Raw genomic sequence first — 17,640 nt, forward strand, 5'->3', positions numbered from 1 at the left:
CCATGCCAACTGGCAGTAAAGCTCAGCTTATGAAAAGGAACTCCTTTTTCACTCACTCTTGGTGATGATGTCATCAGACCTCCATCTTCTTCATTTTTGACTACTTCTTTTTTATCCTACCCACATAAATCACATTAAGGCACTTTCTTACTTCCACCCAGTGCCAGTGCTACATTTTGCAGCCTAGGCCAACCTTATTAATGCGCCAACTGACTGATCAGTAGCTAGCCAGTGTGGCTGGGTCATCCCCAAACCTTTGGCAAATGCCTAAGTCGGTTAATGGTGGTGCCAGCCCTGCTTCCAACTCTATAACGTATCCCATGTACACTCATTCCTGTCCTTCTGTGATTCTGAGAAGCTTGTCCATGTTTGTGCCTCAAACTACCCTGCACTCTAGGAATGGCAGAACCATCGACCCTATCACAATCAAACTTATGTTGTGCTCTTTTTGAAGTGGGGAGTCAGAATTTCCAAGGTCCTAGTCAGAATTTTCAACTGGAACACTCCCTTAAGTCAGATAACCAACTCAGAGCTGGTCTGTCCATCTTCAAGATATGACGTCAATCCAAAATGGCGACGTACACCATGAGCTTTAGTGAGAGCTGTAGTATTCACTGTTTATTAGCATGTCTGTCTATTTGTGTCGCATTAAATCAGTCATACACACGGTACTGTCCAACCTCTATCTGGTGTTTTGATATGCAAAATACCACGTATTGCATTGTTATCGACTGCTGTTTTTTTCTGATGGAGCAAGCACAACAAAGGCATCCATACTGATTTTCTGAATGTTGTATGATGTCATTTCCAGCTCTGACATCCGAGGTAAATGGAAAGCAGCATAAAGAACAATCTCCCTAAATTAACAAGGTCCGTCGACTCAATTCATGCTTTTAAAAAACAACTAAAAACTCAATTGTTCTGGAATTGTTCGTCTCGGTGCAGGTGCTCTGAGAGATTAGCATTTGTATCACAAGTGATGTTATTTGTTCAAAGTTTCCTTTTAGTATTTTGTATTTTTATTCTGGTTTATTGTTCCTTATTGTAATTCTGAGCTTTCTGTTTCCTATATTTATCTTTATTTAGTGTTTTATGTGGATATTATTTTGTATCCTGTATTGTATATTCACTGTTGCTCATTGGGCAAGGTGCTATATAAATAAAATGTGTTATAACTATATTATTATAATTAGAAGTAACCAAGTTTGCGCTTATGTGTGTGTGTGCCAATAAGCTAAATATTAGCGACACCCTTACAGCCAGCTGCTGTGCCATATTTCATTGAACATAAACCTGCCAAATTCATTTTATGTCAATGTTTTTCTCCTGTCAAGTTTGTATTTGTCTTTCTGAAGTACAAAAACTGCAGGAGAGAAACCATAAGAACATGCCTGACCAGCAGGGACCGGCCTGTTCGTGACACCAGATGGCTGTCCCTGCCTCCAAGTTGCCACTGGGGAAGGCAAAGCAAGTTAAAATGCAGACAGAGAGAAAAGAGAAAGAAGCAAAATCTTCAGTCCTCACAGCAACAAACAACATTCAAAATCTACACGGATTGGGTTAATATGAACTATACAGTACATTTAGGGAGAAGAAGGCACACCGTGGCGACTTAAGCCACCCTTTTAGAGCCATGTCATTTTTTTACAGTTATGCTCATGTTTCCTGAAGAGGCATTAGCTCTCTTGGAAATGTGTTCTTTTGAAATTGTGGCATATTAAATAACTAAACAATATCATAATATACCAGAAAAGGCGATATCCCTCCCATCGTGATTACAAGAATCACATGAGAAAAAATATCTTTTAGCTTATATTTACTGATGATTAACGCGGTTACAGACGGAGAGGCATATGGACAGACTTTATCCAGGTGGGAAATCTGGATCAACACAGCCTGCCATTTTCTCGTCCCCACGCTGGGAGGTTTTTCGAAACTTTGTCGACACCGCCTCCAAGGGTCTGGCTGTTGTCCAAGCCTTTTATAATGTCTTGCTTCACTTGCTGGTCTTCTCTGTCTCCAAACAAGGGTTGAATTCCTCCTCCACAAAATACAGAAATATCATAGTGCTTACATGCCGGTTCTCATTCTCCCAATAAGGAAAGAAGATTTTGTGCTGACAGAGGACAGAAATACACTATCCTGTGTTTAAGCGGACTATACAAGCCTCCAGTTGTCTTAGGCTATCTAATCCAATGCTTGGCTAGCAATTCTAACTGCTGAGCCCCTGTGTGCCAAATTTAACATGCACATGTGAATAAAACTCATAACAGTATTGTCCAGATATAGTGACATAAAGAAAAATGTAATATAACTTTTTGTGTGATGTCTCCCCTCACTTGTCAAGTATTATCATGGTGAAGGTCCCACTTGATCTGTATGAACTCAGAACTATCTGTCATCTTCAGGCCATGTCACATTACACATTACATGTCACATTTATATAATTTTAGCAAGCCAAAGGCGGTCAGTGATGTGTTTCTATGAAGCCGGTCTCGTAATGTGACATGCCCACCAATTCCCAACTAGTCCATGACTCACAGATTTGATTTTATCTTTAGTCGCAGGGGCAACTCTGTGTGCATGAAAACTGACGAATAATGAATACTCATCAAGAAGTGCAACGTGTACACTTCAGAAACGAGGAATAAGGAATGTGGGAGTTTTGGACCATACAAAGAGAAAAGAAGCTTGTTTATCTGGTGACTTGTGTTTTTCATACCACAACAGAATGGGGAAAAAAAAAAAAAAAGGTCACAGATTGTGACAGAAGTCGCCGTAACTGTTAACGTTTTATATTGCACTGGCCCCATCAGGCAGAATGTTATGGTGAAGTGATACGTTGCATGTAAGTTGATAAATATTTTGTATGTCTTTATTTGTAGAATTTAACATTTTGCTTGTTATGATGTTTAGGGAGCAAGGAAAATGGAGACACCGGGTTTTGTTTGTTCTCCTCTACTCCCAAAACTTTAGGAATGCTGGTTTTTGTGACTAAATTGCTGGCCACCTGTGACAGAGGGCTAGTATTATCACTTAATGATTTGTATTTCCTTTCTTGGTTGTTTGTTTGAAGGATGCGGATAAGAAACAAAATTATTTGAGTTGGGGGCTGTGTCTGATCTATTCCTTTGGTGAATGGCCCAGGAAGATGTGTGTATGTGTGTGTGTGTGTGTTAGAAGCCACACAGGGACAATAAGGAGAGAGGCTTTCAAAGCCATGCTGGCTCCCTCCCATGTTGCATCCTGACAAAAGCAGACCAGATAATGACCTGAAGAAAACAGACTGCCCGGGCCTGTGCAGATGATGAGCTAACCATACCAAATCAACCACAACTCTAAATTATTGTACAACCTGAAATTACAATTACACATCTAGCATTGTCAGGTTGTATAGTCTTGGTTTACAAAGCCACATTCTATTTGCTAGTTATAATAAAAGTTGGGTGCAGTGGGTAGCGCTGCTGCCTTGCAGTTAAGGAGACCTGAGTTCGCTTTCCAGGTCCTCCCTGCGTGGAGTTTGTATGTTCTCCTCGTGTCTCCGTGGGTTTCCTCCCACAGTCCAAAGACATGCAGGTTAGGTGCATTGGCAATCCTAAATTGTCCCTGGTGTGTGCTTGGTGTGTGGCTGTGTGTGTGCATGCCCTGCGGTGGGCTGGGATTGGCTCCAACAGACCCCCATGACCCTGTAGTTAGGATATAGTGGGTTGGATAATGGATGGATAATAAAAGTTATTACCTATAATGCAGTACATATTCTAAAGTGTAGCCCTAACCCTAATTTCTCCTGCCTGTTCTTTTATTCAGTCTAATTGCCAGAGATTATAGGGATAAAGAAGGGAAGGGGAGAGAAAGTGTTGAAGTGAAGTAATGTATCTGACTATGGGATTTCAGGCTTTTTGTTTAAGTCTACACAATAAAGAATATAAAGGGGAAAAACAAGGTCACCATAGGACTCTACAAGACAAAACACTAGGTTATTGGCTTCATTAGCTTCAACAAAAAGGGATGAGTATGGATATGCGAGAAGGTAGACATCATGTCCAGCAATGTTCAGTCATGTAAACTGGCACAATCCAGCAACAAGACTGGCAAGTCTAACACGCCCAACGACCAGAATATATCGAGTTAACCTGAAAAGAGTTGTGTGAGAATATGAAGTTACTCTTATATAACATTCAGTATAATAAGTATAAATGGAACATCTGTGGAGATCTAAAGATGATTGTACGTTTGCTTGAATTGCAGCTCGATTACACCAAACCCTATTTGTTTTTTGTGCTAGTGGGGTAGTAGGGACAAGAACATCCACTGTTTGAACTTCTCCAGCCCTACAAATGCTTGCTTTTCTTCTTACTTCTAGGGTGATTATGAGATAAGTTGAATCAGTGGGGGCACCAAGTGTGCAAGTACAGAACCCGATCCCTAACATTATCTAAACAAAAAAATCAAGCATCCCACAGGCTAATATGAGAATATATGATCATTAAATTTACAAAATGCTGTGCGGCACAGACTTCACCATCTACCAGCAAATAAACCTACCTGTGTTGGTCTAGGCACATGTCGGGAGCCAACCCTTAAAGGGACACCCGCATTCAGTCATATTGGGCCTATTTAGAGTCACCAGTTAATCCAATATGAAAATCCCTGCAAGGTCACACAAAATTTAGACCGGAGGTGAAACTCCAACTGGCATGAGAAGTACATGAACATGCCACACAAACAGTGACCAGGCCAGGAAATGAACTTGAATGTCAAGAGCCTGTTAGCTGGACTATAAACTGCAACACTGAGCCGTCCTTGTCATTCAGCCAATATACCCCGAGTTCATCAGCTGCCAGTTACACAGCATTGTACTAAGTGTGCAGGTGCAAATTGTTCACAATTTCATTTCTTTTCATATCTTTACGTTCTGATCCTCAAAGAGCAATGATTATAAATCATACTCTTCCTCTAAGGACCATATTTTATTAGAATAACCCAAAGAAACAGGAAGCCCATTTTAGATCATTAAACTAAGATAAAAAAAATGAAGAAAACTGCCAATAAAACAGTAATAAATGCAAATTGTTTAGAATCAAAACATGAGTGCTTGTTGAGCAGCACTTGGCCACTTTGTTTCAAATGATCTCATTTTCAAAATAAGTATCCGCCTATTTTATTTTCCCTCTGAAAGTTCACACACCAGCTGATGTTTTAATACTTGAGATGGCTGATGCCACATGTGCACCGTCAGATTTATTCCCTCACACATCTCCAGATCGGCAGGTTCAAGACCTTTCATCACATCATTTAAACCTTTCAACTGATTCGCTGCACTGCAGATGTTGGTGCTAAGCAAAATCACTCCAAAACTTGAGCCTCTCAGAGCAGTGGGGTTTGTGCAGAACCTTGTGAGGAGTTAAACTGTGCCCCTTTCCACAGCACTGAATGACGCTTTTGTTAAATGCCACAGCACACTTTAATGTTTCAGAATCCATATAGTTGCCACATATTATGGATTTTTACCAAATACAACATCCATCTGTTTTCTAAAATTGCTCAGTTCAAGTTGAACATTATGTGGTAGCATGAGGTGCACAGTGGGAAACAACTCTGGACTGGGAACCAGGCTATTGGAGGGCACGTTCTTATACATACCAGGCCTCACTCATGGTGAGACAATTTAGGACTAACAATAAAAGTTTATGGAATAAGGGAAGCCAATATGGAGCGTTAGCCTGGGGGGGTTACCCTCAGTGTCTGGTGTGGACACCCCTTGAGTTACTAAAACAGCGTTTCTCGGTGTCCATAGTGCGGCCAGGGGTTCAGGTGGGAGGTTGAATTTCTGAGCATGGGCCACTTGAGATATATAAATGGCACCCCTAGGTGCCTGGACTGGGTGCCCTTTGGGTATCGGCACCCTAATGGACTGGCTGAGTCTGAAGGGAGGAAAATGGAGTGCCTAAAGAAACACCCATGAAGATGTAAAAAGCAAATGTCCATACTCAGGCCAAGGAGCGACAGCAGTGGGACTTGAAGTTGGCCTTCTCGAGGCCACAGGGCTAGTAACAGTACCTCCATGATACCTAGAATGTGACAGAAGACACTAGGGCTGCATATGTCTTGAGTTTTTTTAATGTACCCAGCATGGCGTACCTTAGGAGCCAACCAAGAATTGGGCTGGCGACGAAAAACCAAGTGTGGATCTAAAAGAAACAGAAGATTGTGTTGGTTTTAATTTTAGTTTACAATGCTGCCAACTTATTATACATTGTAGCTGTTGGTAACTAAGGCGGGATCAAGCATTGGTCAAACACATACCAAAAGAAATCCCTCAGTCCAAAAAAGGTTTGTTATTTTAGTGGAAATTCAAAGCAAACAGCTTACACAAGGATAGAAAAAAGTTGTTTCACACGTAGAATAAAAGGCAAAAAAAAGGCAAAAAATGTTTCTTCTTGTTAAACTTCAATTATTTCTATACTTAAGGATGAGTTATTTCTCTCTGCTCTACACCATGGGTCAGCGATTTTCAATGGCACTCTGATTGAATTGAAATATAGTAAAAAAGTATATTTTAATTACAGCGCACGCATTTGCGCCCTGATCTACATTTTGTGCATGCGACTCACATGTAAAGGGAAACCATGTGTTCAGTGCAGACCTTGGAACGTTAAAACAATTCTCATTAATCTATCTTAATTGCAGTGTATGTGTTCGCGCTCTGCGTTCCCACCTACGTTTTGTGCATGCTACTCACATGTAAAGGGAAACCATGTGTTTAGTGCAGGCCGTGGTATGTTAAAACAAGCGTCTTGTTATTATTAAGTAATGTACTGCCCTAAAATGACTAATAAAAGACAAAACTTAATAAAATTTGACAAAACATTCTTTTCACATATAATCCTATGTATTTTAAATTATTGAATGAGCAATAATATAAGATCCGGTTATTATAATTGTCAATGTCAATTTATTTATATAGCACATTTAAAACAACAAAGGAATGCTGTGGCCAAAGTGCTTTACAATAATAGAATAAAAGAAAACAAACAAATAACATAAATAGAACTAAAATATATGAACATAAATAAAATACATAATAAATAGAACTAATATTACATAATCACAATGAAGAAAACCATCAGTATTACTGAAGGTCATGGAATGCAAATGAATAGAAATGAGTCTTTAATCTTGTTTTGAACAGTTCAATTGTAGACAACTCCCTAACCCTAACCCTCACCCTAACCCTAATTGGATCTTATATTATAAGTATATACTTTTGAAGCCCATTATAACCGGCCCAATTTTGATACTTTGAAATTTGATAGAATTATGTTGGCACGCGGAATAACATTGTAACATAGGCTCAGCATGACACTGCTGAAAGGTGCCGATCCCTGCTCTACGCTATGCTAAACGTACGGCTCTGCACATACAACTGAGCACGTTAAGTCACGGTTCGAAACTGTGTGCCTTCCATGGCTTACCATGGCAAGGGAGGTCACTAACAGACTAATCTGTGGTCAGAAGGAAAAGAAATAGTTAGAATATACCAATTCAATTCAGCTTGTGGGGGTTATAAGGACCACCTAGATGCTATGCACTAATTTATAAGCAAACATTTAATAAAACTAAGAAAATACTTCTACCAACTTAACATGACCTAAATAACTGGCAAATGGCTCTTACATACAGTACAGGCCAAAAGTTTGGCCACACCTCCTCATTCAATGTGTTTTCTTTATTTTCATGACCATTTACATTGGTAGATTCTCACTGAAGGCATCAAAACTATGAATGAACACATGTGGAGTTATGTACTTAACAAAAAAGGTGAAATAACTGAAAACATGTTTTATATTCTAGTTTCTTCAAAATAGCCACCCTTTGCTCTGATTACTGCTTTGCACACTCTTGGCATTCTCTCGATGAGCTTCAACAGGTAGTCACAGGTAGTCACCTAAAATGGTTTTCATTTAACAGGTGTTCGCGAGAATGTACTGTACATTTTGACAAATATATTCCTTGTCAATATAATGGCTCTTTTTCTGAATTGTGCATCTGTTATTATGTTACTAGTATGCCGAATTAGCCTTAACATTAACAATCCACCATATCTAATACCACAATTAAAATCCCAATTCTGGCATTAAGGACCGGAACGCCAGGCCATCAGAGGGCCTGCTCGGTCACACACCCACTCAGACTCAGCAAACTTAAACTTAAACTCCTGAACTATACGTGTTTGGCTCATGGAAGGAAAACCCAGGGACCTGACCCACGTGTAAACTCTTCACCGACGGTGGCCAAGCTTGGGTTCAAAGCATAAACTCTGTGAAGCAGAAACCCCAAATGTACTAGAAAAGTAAAAACATTTGCCTCTTTCCGTCACTAATGGGGAGTTTTCATCTTGCCAGGCTTTTCTCTTTCAGGATGCAGCAAACTGTGGCCTGAAGCAGCAGCCAGAGACTCCTGACTTTGGTTCTAAGGACATAAGCCACTGAATTTTACTACGCCCGACTGGCTGAGGGAACTCGTTCTGCCTTGAAACGTCACTACAAAGTTGCATGGTGCGGCTTTGCTGAGAATTGAAGAATTTTCACAGCATGTTTTGTTTGCCCCATCAGGTTTTTGAAAGAGGGCCTTAACTGAAATCTTTTGAGCACCACAGAGCTGGAGGGGATACGAAACATATTCATGTGTTATGACCTGCAAGTGATCATCCACAAGCGGAAATGTGATAGTCTGACCAGGGTTAGAAGTACAAAAAAGGAGCCGGCAGAGTTGTGCTCAAAAGACTAATGAAGCAGAGACTGTTATGATTTTCACATTTTGAGCATATTTGGTATCATGAATATTTTTATTTTTGTGAATGTTTTTATTTTGTTCACATGTGATTACAGAACTACTTCATTTTATATGTTGTTTTGTGTCACATTCGCCAACACTTTGTGTTTTTTCTGAGTAGCCACATTTAACATCATGATGAGTTAGGTATTTAAGATTGCAGCGCACTACACATGATATCCGAGAATCTTGATAAACAAATCAAATCGGATAGGTGTGTATAGTAGTTTGGTCTCCTATTCAGGGTATTTAATGATTCTTTGCCTGTTTGGCTCAGCTACAAATCTGTCTAGCATTTTGACTTAGGTGCTTTCAATTTAATTTTGTTATTTAGACACTTGTTCAATTAAAAACTTTGCTTTTTTAGCTTCATTTTGTTTTTTAAAGTTCTTTTTTAAAAGAGACAAAATGAGCCATTTGTCTGAAGTAAGTATGTGCCATGGTGGATGGACTGGCATCCCCACCCACATGGAAGGTGAATCTTTGCCTGGCCAATATGAAGTACAACATGAGGTGGCACATCTTGGCTGGGATGGTTATTGATTCATATGTTGGGTTACAACTGCACCGAGGGATTCTAAAGAATTCATTTCCTAGAATGGGGGGCGGTAGGCAATGCTCCTCTGGTTTGGCCCCAGTTTGGACAACCTCAGGGTTGCCTGGAACTTGTAGTTTCAAAGAGTGGCCCTTTTGGGGTCCTTGGGTATATACCTTCCTGGTTCGGGAGGCTTCTGTATGACCTACGGTTATGCAAGCCAATGTCCCCAGGTCTATCATAAAAGGAAGGCATCTCGCTTCAAGAGTGGAGTCAGAGTCGGGACATACAGGGCAAAACTCACTTGGAAGAGAGGAAGGAGGTACTGTGAGGTGTGGACTTTGAAAAAAGAAGGTCCTGTGAATGAAAAAAAAAAACATGTATTTACACCCAGGGGGTGTCTTGGTATGATTGTGTCTGGGGTAGAGCCCCCTTGGAGATCACAGGTAGAAACAGAAACCCATCAAGTCAAAGTCACATATTCATTACGGACAAATGCTACAACAAGACATGTTTTATTTAAAGAACCCAATACATGGAGTATTGTGCTGTGCCATTTATAAAGGGTCACGTCATGATGTCACACATCATGACACTGGCATTCGTATGAGGACGACAGGCATCATTGGCCAAATGAACACAAGATAGTTATCTTCCAAACAACAAAGCCAGAATTATAACAGGATGAACTTATACATGTAAAAGCAATGAGGCTCAAAGGACACAGCTAAGGTCCCTAATGGCCCAGCAAATCTAAAAGGGTAGCACAATTAGCCTCATTTCAGTCTCACTACCCCTCTAGTATAAGAGGCCAGGTTATGCAAGGGTAACTGCTTTACATTTTTGTCTGACACCCTTTTCCAAGGCGACTTAGAACATTTATGATACAAGTGGCTACATTTCTTTTTGGTTTTCCAATTAGAGCACAGGCAGGTCATATGACTTGCTCATAGTCACACATTGGTGTCAGTAGTGGGATCTGAAACCAGAATCTCAACCTTCTGAAGTCCAAAGCCTTAACCACTACACCACACTGACTATGGATACCTAAAAAAAAAACTTTACCAGCAATTTGGTGGCATTTCTTCATTCCTTTCTAGAACACTTCTGTACAAGTATATTAAAATTAAGGAGCACAGGCAGTACCACAAATGATCAAATACGTAGAATTCTGTATTTGGTCACACACCAGTCTGTAAATCTCTTAGAAGGCAGGTTATTTTACCTAGTTCTCCCGTTTCCTGTAGCCCTCCGAACCTTTGCATGGCTTTAATAGCGTTAGTCAGAGCCTCCTTTGTCTGTAGTTGCCCAGTAGCAGGGTCCGGGGGTGGAAGGTAGCCAAATTTGCTCAACCAGTCCTAAAAAAACAACCACATAAAATGAGTCATTAATGACTCCAAGATGAGAATGGTACACAGCCTACTCAGTGTGTGCTACGGGTAATAAAAAAAACAAAATAAATAATATTAATAAAACCATGAATAAAAAAATCAACGGATGGCTCAGAGTAGCAAGGAATAACACGTTTTAAGAGGATAAACTCTGGCATGTGATGGTGCTTGAGGCAGATTAAAAGCAGAATCGGGTTTGAGGATGCTTCTGTGGCATAATGTGACACGTGCTAGTGTGGCCTGCACAGGCAGACCTCACAGCACCTCCGAGTTAATATCTAAAGGAGCAGACTGACTGAGTTTTCAACCATAAAGTGTGCCATGAACATCAATGGCCCCCCTAAGTGCCTGAGCACTATCCAGTAATGATGGGTCTGCTGCACTGGGTATTGTAAATTGCTTTATTGTTTACTTGTACTCTTTTGTTTAATGTAATCTTTCTCTCTCGGTCTTTCTGTTACTGTTAGAACAGGCATGAATAAGAATTCCGGGGCTCCAGAGGTTATAAAAAGGGTCATTAATATCATGCGTTCAGAGTACAGTGGGATTCTTACTAATCAACATGCAACATGTCGCCACTCTCCAGCACCATGATTAGTACGACATGTACATCAATGGCGCTGCATTGCTAAATTTCCCTTTATTCTGCATTGCATAAGCCCTTGAATTTACAGTTCTGTTATGATTGTAGGCCGAAAAAAAACCATGAAAAATCTGAAGTTCAAGGTGCTTAAAAGTCAGTTAAAGGTTTAAGTGCGACCCACCAGCAGGGCTGGCAAAATTGGCATCATTTAGTTAACTGTGATCAGCAACAGATCTAGCACTAGAGCATTCTGGGTGTGCAGCCCAGGTGCCTATGAGGAGAAGGGGCCCTTTAACCAATCACTGCACACAACAGTCAAGTGTATGTGAGCCAAAATCACCAGGCGGAAAGCACACCAACCTTTGATACGACCTCCATGTACGAGTCAAAGCGGACAACCACACAACCTATTACCTTCAAGACTCTGTGTGTGGGGCGCGACATTTCCACTTTTCCTGGCTGCAGCCAGCCCTGCCTACCAGACTTATGTCCTTATTACGTCAGAAAAGAAAGTGCAAATCCACTAAAGGGTGACTCTGTGCAGATTCAAGTACCCGGGCTGGACCCCAGACTTGGTCAGTTTTTGCGTATGTGCCTCATTGTCTTTGTAAATGTTCCCCACATGATGCAATCTACTTGTAAAGCTTATGTCACATTACGAGACTTTTCCAACAATTTTCAGTCGTAGCTGTCATTTACATTATCTTAGCAAGTCGTAGGAAGTCAGCGATATGCGTAAGTGAATGTGACCAGCCCAGCGACTCACTCCTGTTAGCGTACAACTCTCAACAACAAATTTAAATAGGCTTTCTCTTTAGTTGTAGAGGTGGGCTTGTGTGCATGACAGCTGACAAACGATGAATGTCCTTCAGGAAGTATGCAGCGACGAGGAATAAGGAACAAGGGTATTTTTAATCTTTCAATCAGAACAAAGGCTCACCCTTCTGAGATCTCGTGTGTTGCCCAGTGGGCCTCAGAACCCCTGCAGATTTTTTTTTTTTTTCTAGAGCCCTCTGGAGTTTTGTTTTTGTTTTTTCGGTCCTTCAGGCCATCGGACCTTACTTTATTCTTTGTTACTTAGTATTGCCTAAAATTATATTTTTATTTTTTATAAGCTTTTCTTTCTTCATCTTGTAAAGCACTGTGAGCTAAGCAAATTTGTATGAAAACGTGCCATGTAAATAAATGCTGTTGTTGTTACGTACTGAAACAGAATGGAAAAGAGAAAAGAAACAGCCAAGAAGGCAGCTGAACTCACTGCACCTGTTAACCCTTTGTACAGCTCTGGCTCCATCAGGCAGCCCATTATTAGCTGTCAGGAAAAGGGACCTGGAAAGTCATCACACAGTCACTTAATATGACATGGCCGAGTAAATAGACAAGGTCCAGCGATGAGAGCAGCAGCTGCAGTCGCCAAAGCTGGCATACACCGTTAAAAGAAGCCACGTATTGTGACATTGACTTTAGGTGAATTGAAGCAGCAGGAGGTGGCATGGTGGTGCAGTGGTAGTGCTGCTGCCTCGCATATTCTCCCCATGTCTGCGTGGGTTTCCTCCGGGTGCTGCAGTTTCCTCCCACAGTCCAAATACATGCAGGTTAGGTGTATTGGTGACTTGAAATTGTGTGTGTGTGCCCTGTGGTGGGCTGGCACCCTGCCTGGGGATGTGTTCCTGCCTTGCACCCTGTGTTGGCTGGGATTGGCTCCAGCAGACCCCCGTGACCCTGTAGTTAGGATATAGCAGGTTGGATAATGGATGGATGGATAGATGGATGATGCAGCAGGATTAAGTGTGCCCTGTACTGGGCCCAACGCTGCCAAGATATGCTCAAGCCTGCTGTTACTCCGCCACAGAAAAAAATGAAACCAGAAAATAAATAAATGGATGGAAACAAAAGGAAAATAAAACTTGAACTTTAAAATGTTAGTGGATATAATACTGGCAAAAATGTAGAAACTCCTGGTGGAGACAGACAATATAATAGGTTGTGGATCACTACAGCAAACATAAGGACAGTCAATTACCCCAAATGCTGTCTGGGCCAGGACATAACTAATATTATTTCTTCAATAATCAAGTTTGAGTGTGTGTGATGTGAACTTTTCATTCCTAAATTTGCTGTTAAGTGCGTTCAGTAACAATAACCAGACTCTTGTAGTGATTTATACACAAGCAGGGGGAAACGCCACTCCCGACACAGTAAAAGAATTAAGCAGGCATGGCAGCGTAACAAGATGGACATGGGAAGCGTGGCTCAGTGCGGATAGCAGCTTTGTAACAGGGAGAAGATGGACATTTAGTTTAATGTTTTGTTTGCTTCAAGCTTGTAACCAGTGAGAACAGAGAACTGAAGCGTCAAGGGTCCCGGAGTCTTGACCCCGTTTCCCTTTCTTGAAGGCCATGAATGTCAGGATTCACAATGTAGCCCTGAAGGCAATTAAATGCATAATTTGGTTTCAAGGCTGAGGATTCTAAAGGATGCTTTTCTTTCCCGAAGACACAGCTGAGACAGCTTGCTGCAGTTTTGTGTTTGTATTTGTAGAAAATTAAGGGAACAGCTCTTTGGAACAAGATATATTTTACAATTAAAGTTTATTGGCTACGAGGCAACGCATTCAGATTTGTGTGTTGTTTTCCACTTGAATCACCGATTAGCGTTAATTTTATAAGCAATTAAATAAGGGCGGCATTAGCGTGCATCTGCAAGAGATAAAAATAGGTGAAAGTTAATTCCATGCTGAAGAACATGAGATGTACATCGGCAACGTAATGTGTTTTACTGTTGAGCCTTCAGTGGAGTAATGAACTCAGAAAGCAGAGGTACGGTGAAGTGGGGGACAAAATCATAAAGGATGCAAAAAGGAGAACAGCAGCATGAACTAAAGGCAACCACTGTTGGGCACTGGACCTCCTATCTGTTTGGTCTTGTGTAATAAGACCCTAACAAACGGGTTATCCATCTCATTGAAAGGTGCCAAGATGATTTGTGAGTGCCAGAGCTCCATTTTGGTCTTCATCGTAGCCTTTTTCTGAAATTTGAAATGTTGAGAGACACAATTAAGGCACATGAGTGAGGATATTCTAGTGTGACACACTGCACAGAAACAAATAACCAATGTATCGATGCTTCGTAAGAGTTACTAAGACCAGATGAGGCCTTTGTTAAAGTCTTATTACACAATAGTAAGTGACTAAGTAGAACCTAATATTAAGCGTTACATCACTGTTTTAGCGTTATTTTCATGACATCGCTGTATTGTCATTTTGAGGATTTGTTTAATGTATAGTGTAGTGTGACCCAACATTTGCGCGATAGACATATGAGTGCCGATTAAAACGCAGCGTCAAAATCGCGCCGACAAAATTGCGCAGACAAAATCGCGCCGACAAAATCGTGAAAGTTTCATTAAATATGAATTACTAGTTTAAAGCATATATAATAATGTTTATTTTAGAAGTTAACATTATGAGACGCGGCAGGCCATCAGCACGGCACGCAGATAGTCCTTAAGATCATGCCCTGCATATGTAGGAAGAATTGCAGCAAGACGTCTTGATAGTTGAGCGTATTTAGACTTGCTGGCTGCCTGACTGCTGGTAATTCCGCTTTGTATACGACGCGTTATGCCAACTCTCAACTGAGTTATTTGTTCGCGGCATGCCATTAGCAGTTATAACAGTTATAACCTAGCACATTATGTGTACATGTTGCGTTTGGGCGCATATGTCTATCCTACCATGGTATAGTGGTGCCTCGCAGTTAGGAGACCCAGATTCACTTCCCAGGTCCTCCCTGCGTGGAATTTGCATGTTCTCCCCATGTCTGCATGGGTTTCCTCCCACAGTCCAAAGACATGCAGGTTAGGTGCATTGGTGATTCTAAATTGTCCCGTGTGTGTGTGTGTGTGTGCACGCCCTGTGGTGGACTGGTACCCTGCCCGGGGTTTGTTTCCTGCCTTGCACCCTGTGTTTGCTGGGATTGGCTGTAGCAGACCCCCGTGACCCTGTAGTTAGGATATAGCAGGTTGGATAATGGATGGATGGTGTAGTGGTTAAGACTTGGGACTTAAAATCCTGAGATTGTGAGTTTAAATCCTGCTACCGACACTGTGAGACCCTGAGGAAATCCCTTCACCCACCGGTGTTCCAATTGGAAAACCAAAAGAAATGTAAACAATTGTATCATAAATGTTGTAAGTCACCTCAGATAAAGGCATCAGCCAAATAAGTAAATGTATTTCTGGATTTCATGGGTGCTGCCATTGCTTCTGTATCTTTGCTATAATGCTGTGAAAGGTTGCTAGGCACACTCAGGGGTTTGTTAGGCTCCATGTTAGTTTTGTACAGTTTTCTTTTTGTCTTCTCTCATTTGCTGACATCTGTTCCTAGCTGTGACCCAGGGTCACTGTGCAGCGTGTCACATCAGCAGTCTTCCACAATAAAAAACTTAGAAAACTTAGTTAAGACTCATGAGAAACAAGAAAATGGATGTGGGAAGACGTTATCCGGCTAAGAATCCTCATTTACTTTTGAGCAGCAATTGCTTGGAGTTACTCTACGAAAGACATTTGCTCATCTCTGCTATACATAACACCAAGTCCAATCAGACACTCCATCAGCCCAACATGATGTTAAGTAGCAGTCACATGATGGCAGGGGCAGTGGACATAACAAGGGGAGCTCAGATCCCCTCTTGCTTGATGAACCTTTATGCTTCTGCAGCCGCCCCCATTCTTGTGTTCCCCCAGTGTTTTATGTTCTAGAGTATTCTTGCGATCCTGACTTTTTTATGTTTATTTTTTTTTTTTTTCTAATGATTCAGATAATTTTGACAGTTTCCCAAATGTGTTCCTTGGTGGTCACATTTCTGACTCTGCTCAGACTGGAGGGGGCTCTCACGCTAATGGTTTCTTCCTTTCCACCCGCAGCCCTGAGAAGCCACCTGACCGCAGCTCTGGACACCTAACAGGTCCCAGAGGAGGTCATCAGCATTCTGGACCTGACACTTGGCCTGGAGCAAAAAAATGACCCTCCATAAGAAGACCTCTGTTTTTGTTGAGCTGGCAAACATGCCGTGCTTTTCTGTTACTAGTGCCACCCATCACAGTTTTTGTTTGTTATTTTGACACTGGGTTGGTGCCCCAACATTTGGAAATGGCTCATGCAATTCTGTCCACTCGTCTGGCTTCTTGCCTGTCCTTTGGATTACTGTTGATGAATTATGGATTTTCAAAAAAAAGAAAGATCATTTTATAATAACAGGTTTGTCATGGCTTTTAAACCGTCAGCTCATACAGGTCTGCTTTCACTGAGCTGTAGGTCTGCCCTGCCAACTGTACGCCACTCTGCAGGCTGCCAACTGGGCATCTCATTATGTGGAGACTGTGCTGGCGGGCGGTGCTGAGTGACCTCCTGCCAAAGTGGGTGTAGCAGGCTGGCACATGCCTGCTGCCGAGAAGGTGTGAGTATGATGGCTGGGTGGGAAATGAATATGAGGAACAGGAGATCAAAATCTAAAAGCAAAGAATGAGCAAAGAATAGCCCTAATTTAAAAAAAAAATAACAAAGGATGAAACAGAGTGGCACAACTGTTGCATAATCTGAAATAAGGTTGTCATCAAATATTTACAAGCAAAAGGTCCTCAGTGTTTTAATAAGATAAGATTCAGTGCCCCTAACTAAAATAAAATGGCTAACAACGTACATGATAGCCTCTCAGTAGCTTTTTAATACAAAAACTTGGACGCCAGATGATGCATGACGACATATTAAAAAGTGTCTGCATGCTGGCGTCCTAACCAGTCTCCAAATGGAAGCAAAATGTCATGCCACTGGCTAACCCGCTTAATCCAGATGAGGGTCACAGGATAGAGAGGATGGGGGGCTGTCGTCTATCTCAGCTAGCATAGGCCACATGGCAGAAACAAACCCTGAACGGGTGCATCAGTCCATTGCAGGCAAACACACACACTTAACCAATTTATCATTGCCAATTCACCTAACGAGCATGTGTTTGGACTGTGGGAGGAAACCTGAGCACCTGGAGGACACCTACACAGACACGGGGAGAACATACAAACTCCACACCGGGAGGATCAGGGACGTGCTACTGCTGAGCCACCATGCTGCCCATATTCTTATTTTGTTAATTTAAATTTACTGAATACATATTTGTAGCTCTTTTCTTGCACATGCTGCCCTTTCCATACATTTTAATTCATATTATGGACTACACATGTGATTTAGTTAGACTGCATGGGCAGTGCTTCATAATTTGAGAATATTAAACCAGTTTTT

At 41.4% G+C, this 17,640-nt stretch overlaps 1 protein-coding gene across 2 annotated transcripts in view; it reads right to left on the reverse strand.

Annotated features, from left to right (window-relative positions):
- The window catches only part of mmp17a (matrix metallopeptidase 17a), a 198,813-nt gene that overhangs the window by 40,838 nt on the left and 140,335 nt on the right, over nucleotides 1-17,640 (reverse strand). Inside the window, exon 2 of one of the 2 annotated variants that reach the window (XM_039772042.1) lies at nucleotides 10,596-10,728. The exons of the other annotated variant lie outside the window; for it this stretch is intronic. Coding sequence (XP_039627976.1) covers nucleotides 10,596-10,728 — 133 coding nt within the window. The remainder of the gene's footprint in view (nucleotides 1-10,595; nucleotides 10,729-17,640) is intronic. 2 annotated transcript variants of the gene reach the window in all.

This window comes from Polypterus senegalus, chromosome 12 (genome assembly GCF_016835505.1).
Source record: "Polypterus senegalus isolate Bchr_013 chromosome 12, ASM1683550v1, whole genome shotgun sequence".
Classification (NCBI taxonomy): Eukaryota; Metazoa; Chordata; class Cladistia; order Polypteriformes; family Polypteridae; genus Polypterus; species Polypterus senegalus.